Raw genomic sequence first — 15,119 nt, forward strand, 5'->3', positions numbered from 1 at the left:
GTCACATAGCTAGGAAGTGTTAAGTGTCTGAGACCAGATTTAAACTCAGGTCCTTCTGACTTCAGGGCTGGTGCTCTATCCACTGTGCCACTTAGCTGCTCCATGCCATGACTTCTTAATTTTGAAATCCTTTTTAATTGCTATGGAGGCTTATTTTTATTTTTGTAATATATATATAATAATATAAAATATAATAAAAATTTTCTCTTTGCAGATCCAGGACATGGTTGCTATTCGACACACAGCCTGCAATGAGCAGCAGAGGACAACCATGATTCTGCTGTGTGAGGATGGCAGTTTGCGCATTTACATGGCCAATGTGGAAAACACATCCTATTGGCTCCAGCCTTCCCTGCAGCCCAGCAGTGTCATCAGCATCATGAAACCTGTTCGCAAACGCAAGGCAGCGGCCATTAGTAAGCCACCATCCTTCTCCATCTCTCTTTTAAACCATTTGAGATGCATTTGAATACAATCTGTTAGCTGCTAGCAGTGGGACAACAGCTCCAATCTGAAGCCATATAAATGTTCAGCTTAGTTTTGAATTGAGTTTAGGGGAGGCTCTTCAGCTTTTTATTTTTGGGAAACATGACTTTTCTTGTGTTCAGAGGAGAATTGGCTTATGGAGGCATCAAAGGTTAACAAACAACCAAGAACTTATCTCATATCTCTGAAGTGATGCACTGTTCTTTAGTGTCTGTGGTGTAAAAGTCACGAGTGGTTGAATTGAAGCAGAGAGTTCCCAACAGACTGTTGCTGGGCTTGTCCTGGTGATTCATATTAATTAAACTGTTTGGTTTAACTAGCACTTCTCAAAAGGAGATAATATTAATGATAAGTGGGCTAACAGCTTCTCTTGCCAATGAGAGGGCCAACCCTGGAGTTGATTGTTGGCAGGGAAAAATCTGTCATTGGCAGGGAAAAGGAGGACAAAGAAGTATCTTTTGATACTCCTTGGTTTAGTAGTCTTGGGCATCACACTTTGCTTGGTGTCCTGAGCCTGACACTCACCCAGGACCTGAAACAAGTCCCTTCACTTCTTTGAGTCCTATGTAAAACAAGGATAATAACTCTTATACATCCTTACTCCCAGAATCGTGGGGAGGAATGGAATCTGCTGAGATGGAATCTGCTGTTTTTGCTCTGCCTGAGCTCCTCTGTGGGCTGCTCAGGTCAGAGTTCAAGGGGGGGTGCAGTTCAAGTATAGAAAAGCAGAGGTTTCTAAGTGTGATTTCATACAAGAGTTTTTTAAAATTATTATTATTATAGCTTTTTATTTACAAGTTATATGCATGGGTAATTTTTCAGCATTGACAGTTGCAAAATCTTTCGTTCCAATTTTTCCCCTCCTTCCCCCCACCCCTTCCCCCAGATGGCAGGTAGATCAATACATGTTAAATATCATACAAGAGTCTTGTAGACATGAACAGTGTAGTTAGAAGGTGTTGAAGCTTTTTTATCTTTCTCTTTGCTCTCTATACACAGCTACTCGAACTTCTAGCCAGGTCACCTTCCCCATTGACTTCTTCGAACACAATCAGCAGCTGACAGATGTGGAGTTTGGTGGCAATGATCTCTTACAGGTCTACAATGCACAGCAGATAAAACACCGGCTTAACTCCACGGGCATGTATGTGGCCAATACCAAGGTGAGTGCTGGGTGGAACTAGCTCTTTCTGAGAGGAACCCTAGCATTCATTTGTTTAGGAAATGGAGTTCTTTTCAGAGAGCAAGGATGTAGTTACCAGGTGGGATTTTCCTTTAATAGAAATGGATAGCATAAAAAAAGTGGACTTGGGAGAAGCATATGAAGCAGAAATGGGTATGTTATTACCCTCTCAACTTCAAGCTCCAAATGTCACATGTAAGAGGATGGCTGTTGCTAATATTCTTAAGAGAGTAGCGTATAGTATCAGGGAAGCGGATAGAATGAGGAAATCCAGTCATTGTGGTTGGGCCTGAAGAAAGCGTTTAGAAGTATGAAATTAAGAAATGTGTAGAATGTCAGCTGGACTTTCATCCTGTGTCTTGAGGAGCACGGAGAAAATTATGATTTCAATTTTACAGGTAAGGATGCTAGAGTGACATAGGTTAAATGACCCATCCACTCACTCATTGAGCCATTGTCAGACAATTAAGTGGCCTCCCATCAGTCCTTCGGGGAAGATCGTGGCCCATCTAGGCCTTCTCTTCCTATGTGATACATGTATGTGTCTCCTTGGAAGCTGCCATAGCAGACCCTTCTATTGCCTTCCCTCTGCTCGAGTCACAGGATGATGTCTGTCTGTTCAAGCTCTGCTTGTTTCCTGATCTGTGCTCTCCTTTCTCATAGCCTGGAGGTTTTACCATTGAAGTGAACAACAACAACAGCACGATGGTGATGACAGGCATGCGCTTACAGATCGGAACCCAGGCCATCGAGCGGGCCCCATCTTACATTGAGATCTTTGGCCGGACTATGCAGCTCAACCTGACACGCTCACGCTGGTTTGACTTCCCATTCACCCGAGAAGAAGCCTTGCAGGCTGACAAGAAGCTGAGCATCTTCAGTGAGTCCTAGCCCCTCCTGCTGCAAGCTCATTTCCATTGCCTTTAGAAGGGTTCTTATAAAGATGCCTCTCTTCTTGAGATGCTCTTTTTTTGACGGGAGATAAAAATAGAGCACAGTAACTTTGGGCGAGCTTCAGGAGATGCATTTGCTTATTGGAATTCTTTGTGGGAACAGCAGTATTTGGGCCATTCTCCTCCTTGGCAGGTGCTGTCTGGGACAGGAGAAGAAAAGGGATCAAAGCGCATGTTTATTCAGTGTTTTCTATATGCAGAACATCGTGGTAGTCCTTGTTGGGGAAAAAAAGAAGTGTACCATATTGGAGTGATAAGTTAATGTGTCTTGAGAGGTCATGATCTGTGTTGTTGGCTGTATCTGGCAGTATGGTACTGATGGGGTCATGAGCAGAGTGCTGGGCTTGGAATCGGGAAGAGCTGAATTAAAATCCAAACTCTGTTACTAATTGTGGGATCCTGCGCATATTACTTAATCTGTCTTTGTCTTAGTCTCATCACTTTTAAGATGGGCATAATGGCAGCGTCTTCTTTACAGGATTGTTGTGAGCATCAAATAAGATGATAGTAATTAAAAAGGGCACAGCATAGTGCTAGCATATGGTAGGGAATGATAATGGCTCTTTCTTTCTCCCCTCCCTGGGACTCTCTCTCTTATTTGGGATAGGGAGGCGGCCAAATAACAGAAGGAAAAGGATCCTTTGGAGGTGTTATTTTACACGTAATCACTAGTGTCTTGGGATCATCTTTGCTTATGTCTCTCAGGCAGAGAGCCCAGCAGTCCAAGGCTGGAGCCTCTGGGTTCTTCCTTCCTCGGTTGAGATTTAGTGGAGACTGTGTTCCCTCACGTCTAAGAACTTTTGACTTTGAGTCCTAGGTCCTTTAATCATGCAGTGAAGACAGGCTCAGTTCTGCTTTCTTCTTTTACTTGTGTTTGTCTTGCCCACTTCCAGGAGAGGGAGCCATCGCATCTTGGAGGTGGCTGGTGTGCACAGGGCTGGCTGCTTAGGCTCCTATTGTATGGGGTGGTGACCTCCCCCGGTGACCGAGTCTGGGCACCTCAGTTTCAGATCCTAGGACCAAGGACATTTGGCTTGTTCTTTGTTACTGAAACCAACGATGTTTGTGGAGGAGTACAGAGTCCTTGAGGTTTTAGGAGCAGAAGCTGACACGGAGAGCAAAAGAATGCTTTGATTTGCTTCTCCCCAGTGTTTTCTCTTCACAGGGTCAAGTGCCAATCCTTTGGGTGCCTGCCTCCTAAATTCTCTCTTTGATTTGCAGTTGGGGCCTCAGTGGATCCAGCAGGAGTCACTATGATAGATGCTGTCAAGATTTATGGCAAGACAAAGGAGCAGTTTGGCTGGCCTGATGAACCCCCGGAGGATTTCCCTTCTGCCTCTGTCAGTAATATCTGCCCACCCAATGTGAGCCAGGGCAATGGCACTGGAGAGAGTGACACAGCAACCCCTGCCACCTCCAGCGGGACTGTCTTAGAGAGGTACCAACCTTAGAGTGATTTAATGCTTTGATATAATTGGGTGTTTTCCTCTTCCCCTCCCTCACTCCATGCTCCTATATATCTTTAGAATGCTTTAAAACATCTGTCCAGAACTCAGTCTCTGCCCTTCATTTTCACTTAATTCACCAATGTCCAGCATCTCCCGGGTAGAATTGAAGAGACCTCTGGAGCCCAGTTTACTCCTAAGGCTCCTTTCCCTTCTCCTGATGATCCCCTTGAGCTCAGGTTTCCTTCTGAGATTTCCTGACTCCTTCCTTTCTTAAGCCATGTGGATCAGCTGCGTAGAACAGAAAGTTAAGTCTTGAGCCAGCTTGCCATTTGGGGTGCCAGTCTTGCAGATCAGCGCTGCTGGCGGGTTGTCCCGGCCTTTCTGATCTTACCATCCTTTGGTCTCTTTCTGCAGTAACCACTTTGGTGGGAGCAGCCTTGCAGTTCTGAGGCTGCCCTTTGCATCCTGGGGATCAGTTCAAAGGTCTCTCGAAACATGCCTTGTGCTTGGCTTTGTGCAAGGAGGCTTGGCCCCGGGTATCTTACAATATGAGATGTTGACTTTCTTATCTTGTAAGACCTGAGGAGAGCCTGGCTTGACAGCACCTTCTCCCTGCCCTCCCCTTCCCCATATTGATTTGTAGTTTCCACTTTTCTCTGAGCTTCACTTATTTTCTTTCCTTTTTTTCTTTGCTTCCCCCAAGTTCTGAAACTGAATCCCTAACCAAGCTGGATCGGTTAGTATGCCCTCCTGTCCTCTGCACGAGTGAATGTGTGTCCGCGAGCACCATGCGCAGTGATGTAGCTTGGCACTGACCCTGCTTCTGTCGACAGGGACTGTTCGCTTCTTTCTGCTTCTATGCTTTCTGCTCCTTGCATGGCTGCAGGCTTCTCCCCTGTGAAGGTGCTTGGCCTGAGGAGTTCAGGCGCCTATTTGATGTCATTGTTGCCTGCTTTGCAGACTGACTTGTAGCTTGCTCTATCTTACCCTTTTTCTTTCTGACATTTCTGTATCATGTGTTTATGGCTAAGGGAAGAAAAATGTGTTATCTGATTGATCTCTAGATAAGTAGGCGGAGAGCTTACCTGATCTTGTATCTGTAGTCTTTTCTCATATCTTTCCTGGTTTTTTGCTCCATTTCTCTATCCCTTTTTGCCCTTTTCTCTCATACTACCCTCTCTACACTTCTTTCTCTGTGTACCAGAACTTTATATATCAAGATACTGTTTTTTTTCTTTATAAATACTTGTTAGCATTGGAGCAGGAGACTTGAGAGAGTGTTGGCAGGATGTTTCTTTGGGGGATCTTAAGCTTTGGTAACAGTTATTTCTTATCCCCCTTCTTCCTTGAGTTTGATGGGCAGCTGCATGGCATCTGATTGGCACTATAGGTATGCCATCACTGGGGTACTAGCAGTGCCATGCCTGTGATAACCCAGTTTCTTCTCTCCTTTGCTGTGAATAGCTTCTACATCAGGGTTCCCGGGAAGTGCTTGTAGGGTCTTTGCTGAAGGTGCAGGGGAGACCTAGAGGTCTAGGGTCATGGTGTAACTTTTGCTCATTTCAAGAATACTCTTCCCTTGGGGGCACCCCTTCATTCCTTGATCTCTGTACCCCCTGTGCCTTGGGCTCTGGTGGTGTTAAGCCAATTCCAGTGATCCTTGCCACAGGCGGCAGAGAGAACAGTTTTATCTTTGAGAGAGAAAAGCCCTGTCTTTGAGCTGCGGATTATGAGCATGGCCCCAGGTTGATGTGTGAGGAGGAGCCAGGTTTCACTCTGGCTTGTGACACAAGCAAACGATAGTATGGTGCCTGTGGCCCAACTTATCATGCTCTGATTCTGTCCTTGGCATTCCCTAGCTGTCCCCGAGCTACCACAGCTATAGTCTGCCCAGGCTAGAGCACACGGGGGAGGCGGGCTGCTCAACTCAAGCTGCTTTTCTCTCTTCCCTCCAGGCTAGTGGGGAGTTCTTTAGAAGCCCTTGAAAGCTGCTTTGCTGTGGGCCCTATCAGTGAGAAGGCAAGTAATTTCTTCAAAGCCATGGGAGCTTTGTGACAAGCCGTGTGGGTCCCGGGGCCTTTCTGATCTTGTGTTGGAAGAGCTGGGTCTCTTTGGCATAGGCCCTGGGACTGGGTCGTGGGGAACACATGGCCTCTGCCACATTTCTGGCTGTGCTTCAGCCTTGCAAGAGCCAGGTGGGGTTACTGGATTGGCTGCTTGAGGTTTTCACAAGGGCACAGACTGGTCTAGAGTTTGAGGCCCTGCCCTGGCCGAGTCTGTGAGAGACAGGTCTCTAAAGTGGTGAGGGAAGGGAGAGAGGGAGAGTTGGGAATAGGCCCTTTGTGTCTATATTGATACTAATCCCTGTGCCCTCACTTTCTATGTCCTCCTCTCTGGGACCAGGAAAAGAGCAAGGCTGCAGCTCAAGAGTTGGCTACCATGCTGCTGTCCATGCCGGCACCATCCAGCGTTCAGCAGCAAACCAAGAGCCTCCTTGCCAGTCTTCACACCAGCCGCTCAGCCTATCACAACCACAAGGTAATCACCCCAGAGCTCCTTCAGGGCCTTTAGAGCTCAAGCACCCTAAAATTCATCTTTGCTAGTTCCTTCTCTCGAGAGATGGCCGAGCCTCTGATAGAGTAGAATCTGGGGAGTGGGAACCATCACATGATACAGAGGGGAAGATGAGTTCTCTCCTGCAGGCGTAAACCTGGAGAACTGAGATCTCACTGGTGGAGAGGCTGTAATCCTCAGTGGCTTCTCATTCCTTAACACCTGCAGCAGCCTGCCCACTCCCTGCCCACTGGAGTGTGGAGGGAGGCTTTGCCACTGCGCCCTCGCACACCCTCCCTTAGGCTGCAGCCCTAGTTCCCTGCTTTTGGCCAGTCCCGTGTGAGCCTGCTGTTTTAACAGGACCAGGCCTTGTTGAGTAAAGCTGTGCAGTGCCTCAACTCCTCCAGCAGAGACGGGAAGGAGCTGGACCCGGAGGTGTTCCAGCGGCTCGTGATCACCGCTCGCTCTATTGCCATCATGCGCCCCAACAACCTGGTCCATTTCACCGAGTCCAAGGTGCCCCCGGTGGAAGCAGGTGAATGGAACCTTGGGTGGCCACACCCTTCCTCAACTTTCCAGCTCCCCCCCGACTGTCCCACAGGAGAAATGAGGGGGAGATGCAAGAGTGCCTTTGTCGCTCTTGTCTCTGAAAGACAGGGTTATGGCTGAAGATCTTGCAGCAGCTGCCCACTTGGTTGCCTGGACTCTAGTATTAGCCCCCTCTAATCTGTCACATGTTCTGCACAAGTAATCATCTTATTGGGGTGTCCCGATTATAACACTCCTATTTCAAAACCTTCATTGCTGCTCTTGGCAGATCAGGCTAAGTACAGTGTCTTCGAGGTCATAGGGCCTCCCTGTGTAGCCTTACACTACACCTTCTCTTGCTTTCTTCTACAACCCTAATAAATGATGCTACTTGGCATTTTTCAGCCTCATCTGACCCTTTCTCACTTGTGCCCTGCCCTGGGATGTCCTTTTCCCCTCCCTAATTATGATGGCATGTAGAAAATCTGAGGCCGACCTTCCTCTGCTTGAAGGCCTCTAGTGAGGGGAGGCCTCCCGGGGCAGCCTTTTCTTCTTTCAGATAGTGCTAAGCGTTGTTCCCGATTCTGTTATCTGGGACTAGCAGAGCAAGTTTCATCCTTATTCTATGTCTTTCGGATATGTGAAGCTGTTTCTAGTCAGACTAAGCACCCTCGGTTCCTCCGTTTAATCCTCACTTGGCATCATCTGGAATCCTTTCACCATTTCAATGATCTGCCCTCTGCCTTCTGTCTATGGTTGCTTTCGAGATGACTAGTTTCTTCCTTTTTTTTTTTTTTTTTGGTGAGGAAATTGGGGTTAAATGACTAGTCCAGGGTCACACAGTTAGTAAGTGTTAGACTTAGAACATGTCTGACACCACATTTCAACTCAAGTCATCTTGACTTCAGGATTGGTATTCTTTCCACTAAGCCATCTGGCTGCCCTATATTTCTTATTTAAAACTAGGTCTGCAGAACCGAACCCAGTGCTCTTAAGCTGGTTTGTTTGCATTCCCTTGTCTTAGGAAAGATTTTGGGGGCAACAAGGTATCCCATGAATAGGACACAGGACCTGGAGTTGAGAAAGTTGGAGTTCAGGTCAGGCCTCAGATATTTACTAGCTGTGTGTAACCCTGGACAAGTCATTTAACCTTTGTCCTCAGTTTCCTTCTCTATAAAACTAAGCTAATGACAGCACCTACTTCCCAGGATTGTTGTGACAGTTTTTAACAGAATACTGTTAAATGTTAGTTGTTACTATTAGTTATCTTGGTCAGCTAGAATGGATTTCTCCTTACATTTACTCTTTCTACTGGTCTTGTCTCTTTGCTTTTTTGATAGTTTGTATTAATATCTTTTGTATACATGCTCTTATATCCTCTACTGTAGATTACATAAGAGACTTTTTCATCTTTTTATCTGCCTGTTGAGTTGAAATGACTAGAATCTTACTTAGAGAAGCACTTAGAATTCTGGAAAAGGGGATAATCCTTTATTGAATACTACTTGTAGGTCCCTGAATCAGTGACTTTCTCTTTACCCATTCATCCTTTCATTGTTCCCATTGGTCTTTGGCTGACTAAGCTATTGTTAGGCACTTTGAAAAGAAAAGACTTCCCTTGAAGTCTTTTCTGTGGAGCTTTCCATTTTAAAATATTTTTTAGCTTGTAGATGTCGCCATAGGGGCCCCTTATTACATGCCCAATTCACAAATTATCTATCCCTGTATTTAGTTAACATTGGTTGTAACAGAAATAATATTTCTGGGTAGAACATGTTTTATAAACCAGCATTTTGCTTACCCTCTAAAGTTTAACTCTCTTGGCCTGTGGGGTATAATTCAAAGCTACACTTGGGTTCTGATTGTGGTAGGGCCCTAAGTATTTGTCTTTCTGCTGTTCAGCAGTTGTTTCGTTAATTCAGTGGCCATTGTCCAGTTTTGGTTCTACCCTAATACTTTTGAGCAGGCCTTCTTAAACTTTTTCTATTTGCAACCGTTTTTTGCCTGAGAAATACCCTGGGTATGTGGGTATGTTAAATAGGTATACAAATCAGACATTTACTGATTATAAATCATAAAGAAATTTAGTTTAAGGAAATTTTTGGTGTACATATGATTTACCATTTTTTAAAGATGAAAGCAAATTTGCATATTAATGAGAGGAATGTGCTTGGGTTTCTTTTTTCTTTTTACATTGATACTTTAATAAGTATTAAATCTAGATAGAATGTTTGATATCTCTTACTTTTGCTAAATTTTTTTATGATTCCCACATTTAGTTACACAACCCCATATGCATCCCTGACCCATGGTTTAAGAAGCTTTGCTATAGAGCTCCTATGCCAGTACTATTAAGTGAGCTTGAAAGGTTATTTGTTGATTTCTTTAAAATCAGTCCTTGCTCAAATTACTCCTTATCAACATCGTCTTTTCATCCTTTTTCCTCACAATTTGTAGCCCTAGAATTATTCTAGAAAAACTTAGAAACTGATGGCAAAAGAAGAAAGGCTCTAGACCTTTCCCATTTCCTTAAGCCAGTTATAAAATTGTTTTGGAATGTGCCTTTCCTTATCTTATTTTTTTCTTGGTAATTTCTTTTAAGAGCCTTGAGACAGTTCCCTTTTTGATTGGGGCTTCCATTGAAATTGCATACATAGGCAAATATCCTTGACTTGAGTTAACTCTAATGAAAATTAAATTCCATCCCCAACTTACCATCATTAATAATTTTCTTTCTGCTGCTTAGAAGGAGTGGATGAGGGGAAAGAGCCCCAGAAACATACAGAAGGGGATGGCTGTACTTTCATCACCCAGCTCATCAACCACTTCTGGAAATTGCACGCATCTAAACCAAAGAATGCCTTTTTGGCACCTGCCTGCTTACCAGGTACTTCATTAAATAGTAGTCTGCTGCACTGTCTGGTGTTTTGTTTTGTTTGGATTTTTTTTTTTAGGGAATGGTCAGACAACTATTAAGGTGGGGGATAGTAGTCTGGGATAGATGGAACCTGCTGGTATATTCTGGCAAAACAGCAGCTCCCTACTTAACTTAATTCGTCTTGGTGAATGTACAATTATTAACCCATTAATTTTTGGTCTTTTGAAGATTGTTTAAGAGAGAGAGAGAGTGTGTGATTGATTGAGAGATTGAAATTATTTTAGGTACATACTATGATAATACCCACAATCTCATTGTTTTCTCCCCTCCCCCCAGGCAATTGGGGTTAAGTGACTTGCCCAGGGTCGCACAACTAGGAAATGTTAAGTATCTGAGGTCAGATTTGAACTCAGATCCTCCTGACTTCAGGATTGGTGCTCTATCCACTGCGCCACTTCACTGCCCTGATCTCATTGGTGTCATTGTTACTCTATTGCCTTTTCTCTGATAACAACCTTCCTGCCAAGAAACAGGAATTTAGCCATTCTAAATGGCAAGGGTTTTCTTTCAATCTTGAGCAGTCTTGAATTTTGTAATTATTTTTCCCATTTTTAGGTTTGACCCATGTTGAAGCTACTGTTAATGCATTGGTGGACATCATCCATGGCTATTGTACTTGTGAGCTAGACTGTATCAACACAGCCTCCAAGATCTATATGCAGATGCTCCTGTGCCCCGTATGTATTGATATACTTTCTGACTGTCCTGTAGCAACCCCTCAGAGGTTGATGCTGAGTATCTGAGTAGAGAATCTTTTTTTTTTTCAGAATTTCCCTGTCAGATTGGGAAAATTTAATGAGGCCTTTTGCTGCCAGAACTTAATTCTTCTTCCCATATTTTTTAATAGCCACTGAATTTCTGGGATGGTGACTAATAAAGCAGTATGGTACGGGGGAAAGCTCTGGATTTGGAGTTGGGACCTTGCTTTGAATTATTAGCTTATTTTGACTATCTCCTTTATATTGGTCAAGCCATTTAACTTCTTTGAGTCTCATTTTTAAATCTATAAAATGTGTAAATTGAACTTGAATAGAGCTTTTTCTAACTCTAAAGTATGATTTTTGAAGTGGAGAGAATGGGAATCAATCATTTTTAATAGCATCTGAATAGACTTCTGAGGGACTTATGTTCTATTTCCATGTGTTCCCGTCTTAAGAGAATACAAGATTTGGAAGCACAAATTATTGTAGCTTGTAAACTAAGGTCATCACTAAGAAGCTTTTCATTTTTTGTTTGACTAAAAACAAATGCAAGAAATTACCTTGACTTTCTTTATTTTATGTAACAGTCTGGTGTTTTATTGGATGACAACTCATCTGTTACTGTGGTCGATGTATATTATGTAGTATACTGGTCAGGAGTCAGGGATGAAAGGCTGATCTGATAGAATGGGGTCTCAGGATTAGTTAGAAAGGGTAGGTGTTGATTGATAACTACCTTAAAACCCATGTGTAATGGCTTCCATTTATATTTCAGGATCCTGCGGTGAGCTTCTCCTGCAAACAGGCTCTGATCCGAGTGCTAAGGCCCAGGAACAAGCGGAGACATGTGACGCTGCCCTCTTCCCCTCGGAGCAACACGCCCATGGGTAATGCAGGGCCCTGGCTGTCAGTTTGGCACACAGTGCTTATAAGTGCTCAAGGGCTCAGGTCATCCAAGTGCCTGGATAATCAATCTTCTCTCTGGAATTTAGAGTTAAGCTTCTTTTTTTCAGGTCTGCTGTTATTACTTCTCTCTTGGTCCTCTAACAGTAGATTGAGGTTTATTCCCCTGAGAGACAGATGGGCTTGATAGCATCCTTTTTCCTGTTTTGCCCAAGGCTGCCCAGGAATAGGTGGGAAATGCCTGCCACCTTTATTTTCTCAGGCTAAACTGGCTAGGTGTAGATTGGAGTTCCAAGTAAGATTCAAGACTTTCAAGCTCTGAGAGCTGAATTACTGCTACCCAGAGGTTTTAATAGCGCATGAGGTAACCTGCTGTAGGTGGAGGAAGGAAGAAGTCGAAATCCCCAAGCTGACCATTCTTTTCTCACCCAGGAGACAAGGATGATGATGATGATGACGATGCTGATGAGAAGATGCAGTCCTCAGGGATTCCGGAGAGTGGACACATCCGGCAGGAGAGCCAAGAGCAGAATGAGGTGGACCATGGCGACTTTGAGATGGTGGTGAGTCTTAGCCTGCTGGCGAGGGTGCCCTGGGCTTCACAGCCCTCAGGGGGGTACTTAGCAGGCTTTTTCCCTGCAGTCTGAGTCTATGGTGCTGGAGACGGCTGAGAACGTGAACAATGGCAACCCTTCTCCCCTGGAGGCTCTACTGGCTGGTGCAGAGGGCTTCCCTCCTATGTTGGACATCCCTCCCGATGCAGATGATGAGACTATGGTGGAGCTGGCCATTGCCTTGAGCCTACAACAGGACCAGCAAGGTAGAAGGCTTTCCTGGCAATTGCTGTGGCCCTGCAGGAATGGCCTTTGTAGTGAATGGTTTCATGTGACTCGTTAGCCTGTTCCCAGATTTGGGAGATGATTTTGATCTGGGTAATTGCTGCTCGGAGACACAGGTGGAGAGTGACAGAGGGGTCGCCTTCAGTGGATTTCATCATAAATTTTTCTCAGGCCTCTCTTTTTGGTCCTTTCTTCCTGAATCAGTTTGGCTTCTCTGGCCCGCGTCCTTGTTCGAACAGATGGATGCTTCCCACCATCACCCAAGCCTGGTGGGTGGACGGCAGTGGCTGTTTAAAGACCTCCTGCTGGCCAGGAAGGAGCCACGCGCTGGTGTTAGAGGCTCTCAGGAACAGCAGGTGGCCTGAGCAGTGTTGTGGTTAAGGGGTTGGAGGGGGTGTGATGCTCACTCTCCACTTGTTTCCCAGGCAGCAGCAGCAGTGCCCTGGGCCTGCAGAGCCTGGGACTGTCCGGCCAGGCACCCAGCTCTTCCTCCCTGGACGCAGGAACCCTTTCTGACACCACAGCATCAGGTAACTGTCCGCAGCAAGGAGAGAGGCTCAGGGCCCCGGGCCCCTGAAGCCTCCCTGCCTGCGCTGCGCAAGTGTGATGGGCAGCTGCTTTGACGGGCCGTCTCGCGCTCGCGGCTTCGGCTTTGGCTGGAGGCCGCGTGCGTCAGAGGCGTCTACGTAGATACCGCTTGGCAGCAGCGCATGTCTGTCTTCTCTGTCCCTCCCCTGCTGCAGTCCTACTCCACCTGGTGCCACAAGGGCAGGCCTAGCGAAGGCCCGGTGGCTGGCGAAGTCCAGGCTCTGTGGAGCCGGACGGTCTCCACTGGAGGGCTTTGTAGCATCTGGGGCAGGAAATACAGACCCCATCTTTTATCTTTTCTCACCACTTGTAGGTAAAACTGAAATGGCAAGAAGTGAGAATGCTTCAGGTGAAATTCGTGTGACTTTTGCATCAGTTTGACCAACCCAAGTTACCTTTGGGCTCAAAGACTGAGGGCATGGACTTGGATATTCACAGATAATCCCTAAACCTCATTGTAGTCTTTTAAGTTCAACCTCTTTGCAACAAAACTTATCAGATATGGTAAAAGAAAATGTTTGACCAGCGTGAATTTCATCAGTTTTTCACTTTCCTCACTCGTGTCCTCACGAAGGTATAAATGGGTAAAGAATTAGATCCAAATTGAGGCTGATGAGAGGAAGAAGAGTTTGCAGTAGAGAGCCTGAATAAGTGGATTTCCTGGAAACCCAGTCCTTTCATAGGCCAAGGGTTCAGTCCAGTGTGTTTTAGTCCTTGGCTCCCTGTTTTCTGTCTCTTTTCTTTTCTTTTGGATATCTTATCTTGAGAAGATGAGCAAAGAAGAAACCAACCCACCCTACTGTTTCCCCTACCCACAACCACTGCCATGGCCTGTAGCTTCTCTTGAGGCTTGTTGGATGACTGCCCCCAGGGTTTTAGAGCTTTGAGATGGATGTTGTTGTTTGTGCACTGTGGCTTAACTATGCTCTGTGTGGCTTTTCTGGCTGGTCCTTCTTGACGTGTTGCATCCAGCATTTTCCTGTCTCAGTTCAGCCCTGATCCTGGATGCTGTGGCTGTCTCTGGGGAATTTCCTTGCTTCATTATTAGTATCTAATGAGGCTAATTACAAAGTCTGAAACTTCCCACTGAATTTTCCTCATGCCATATGATGTTTTAAAAAAGAGGGAGAAATGGGCTGGTTTGTGAAAGCTCATGGTGTATGGTTGATGAGAGGACCTTATGGACTTTTCATAAAGGAAACTTCCTTCAGAGATGAAAATAGATAAATGCTCACAATAATTTTAAGAGTCCCTTGTTTTAGATGGTTATGAACTCCCTGGGTGTTCAGGACACCTAGATACTAATGTATCTAGTATCTAGTGTATGTAGTATCTAATAACTAATGTATCTAGTATTTAGATACTGATGACCATGATGCATTTTATTTGGGAAAAATTTGTTGAATATCAGTCATACTCACTTATAGCATAACACAATGGCTAAGGAAATACCCAGTGAGCTGGGTTTTCACTTCTGTCTGAGTACCAGTGAGCTGTGTATGATGTTTGTTTTTCTTGGAGATTAACTAGCAAAGCTATCTTTTGGACAACAGGATGTAAACTGCATCGTGTCCCTTGCACTGTGTGGTTTGTTGCTGTCACACCAAAGCAATGTTTTTACCTGTAACAGCTCTTGTTACTCTCTTAGCTCCAGCATCAGATGACGAAGGCAGCACGGCCGCGACCGATGGCTCCACCCTTCGGACTTCTCCTGCCGATCATGGCGGTAGTGTAGGCTCCGAGAGTGGAGGGAGCGCCGTGGACTCAGTGGCTGGAGAGCACAGTGGTAATGTCTCATGAGAGCCTGACCTCCCTGTGGAGAGGGTAGAGACAAAGGGAGAAATGACTGCCTGGATGCTAGGCCTAGATTGCAGCAAGTGGACATGGCTTGAACTAAAGTGTTTGATTATCCTTGTTGAGATACAATTGAAGTTATAAGTTTTTTTCCTTATAATTTATATCTTTTTACATCACTTGTATTTCTCACTGTATCCCTTTC

The 15,119-nt window shown here is 45.1% G+C and overlaps 1 protein-coding gene across 1 annotated transcript in view; it reads left to right on the forward strand.

The window, feature by feature from the left end:
* Nucleotides 1-15,119, forward strand: part of UBR4 (ubiquitin protein ligase E3 component n-recognin 4) — a 142,734-nt gene that overhangs the window by 55,524 nt on the left and 72,091 nt on the right. Inside the window, exons 47-61 of the mRNA XM_031961544.1 lie at nucleotides 215-416; nucleotides 1,486-1,649; nucleotides 2,333-2,549; nucleotides 3,844-4,060; nucleotides 4,774-4,806; nucleotides 6,026-6,089; nucleotides 6,474-6,608; nucleotides 6,984-7,158; nucleotides 9,898-10,038; nucleotides 10,645-10,766; nucleotides 11,566-11,677; nucleotides 12,126-12,256; nucleotides 12,336-12,513; nucleotides 12,958-13,062; nucleotides 14,769-14,906. Coding sequence (XP_031817404.1) covers nucleotides 215-416; nucleotides 1,486-1,649; nucleotides 2,333-2,549; nucleotides 3,844-4,060; nucleotides 4,774-4,806; nucleotides 6,026-6,089; nucleotides 6,474-6,608; nucleotides 6,984-7,158; nucleotides 9,898-10,038; nucleotides 10,645-10,766; nucleotides 11,566-11,677; nucleotides 12,126-12,256; nucleotides 12,336-12,513; nucleotides 12,958-13,062; nucleotides 14,769-14,906 — 2,134 coding nt within the window. The remainder of the gene's footprint in view (nucleotides 1-214; nucleotides 417-1,485; nucleotides 1,650-2,332; nucleotides 2,550-3,843; nucleotides 4,061-4,773; nucleotides 4,807-6,025; nucleotides 6,090-6,473; nucleotides 6,609-6,983; nucleotides 7,159-9,897; nucleotides 10,039-10,644; nucleotides 10,767-11,565; nucleotides 11,678-12,125; nucleotides 12,257-12,335; nucleotides 12,514-12,957; nucleotides 13,063-14,768; nucleotides 14,907-15,119) is intronic.

The sequence above is a fragment of the Sarcophilus harrisii genome, chromosome 3 (genome assembly GCF_902635505.1).
Source record: "Sarcophilus harrisii chromosome 3, mSarHar1.11, whole genome shotgun sequence".
Taxonomy (NCBI): Eukaryota; Metazoa; Chordata; class Mammalia; order Dasyuromorphia; family Dasyuridae; genus Sarcophilus; species Sarcophilus harrisii.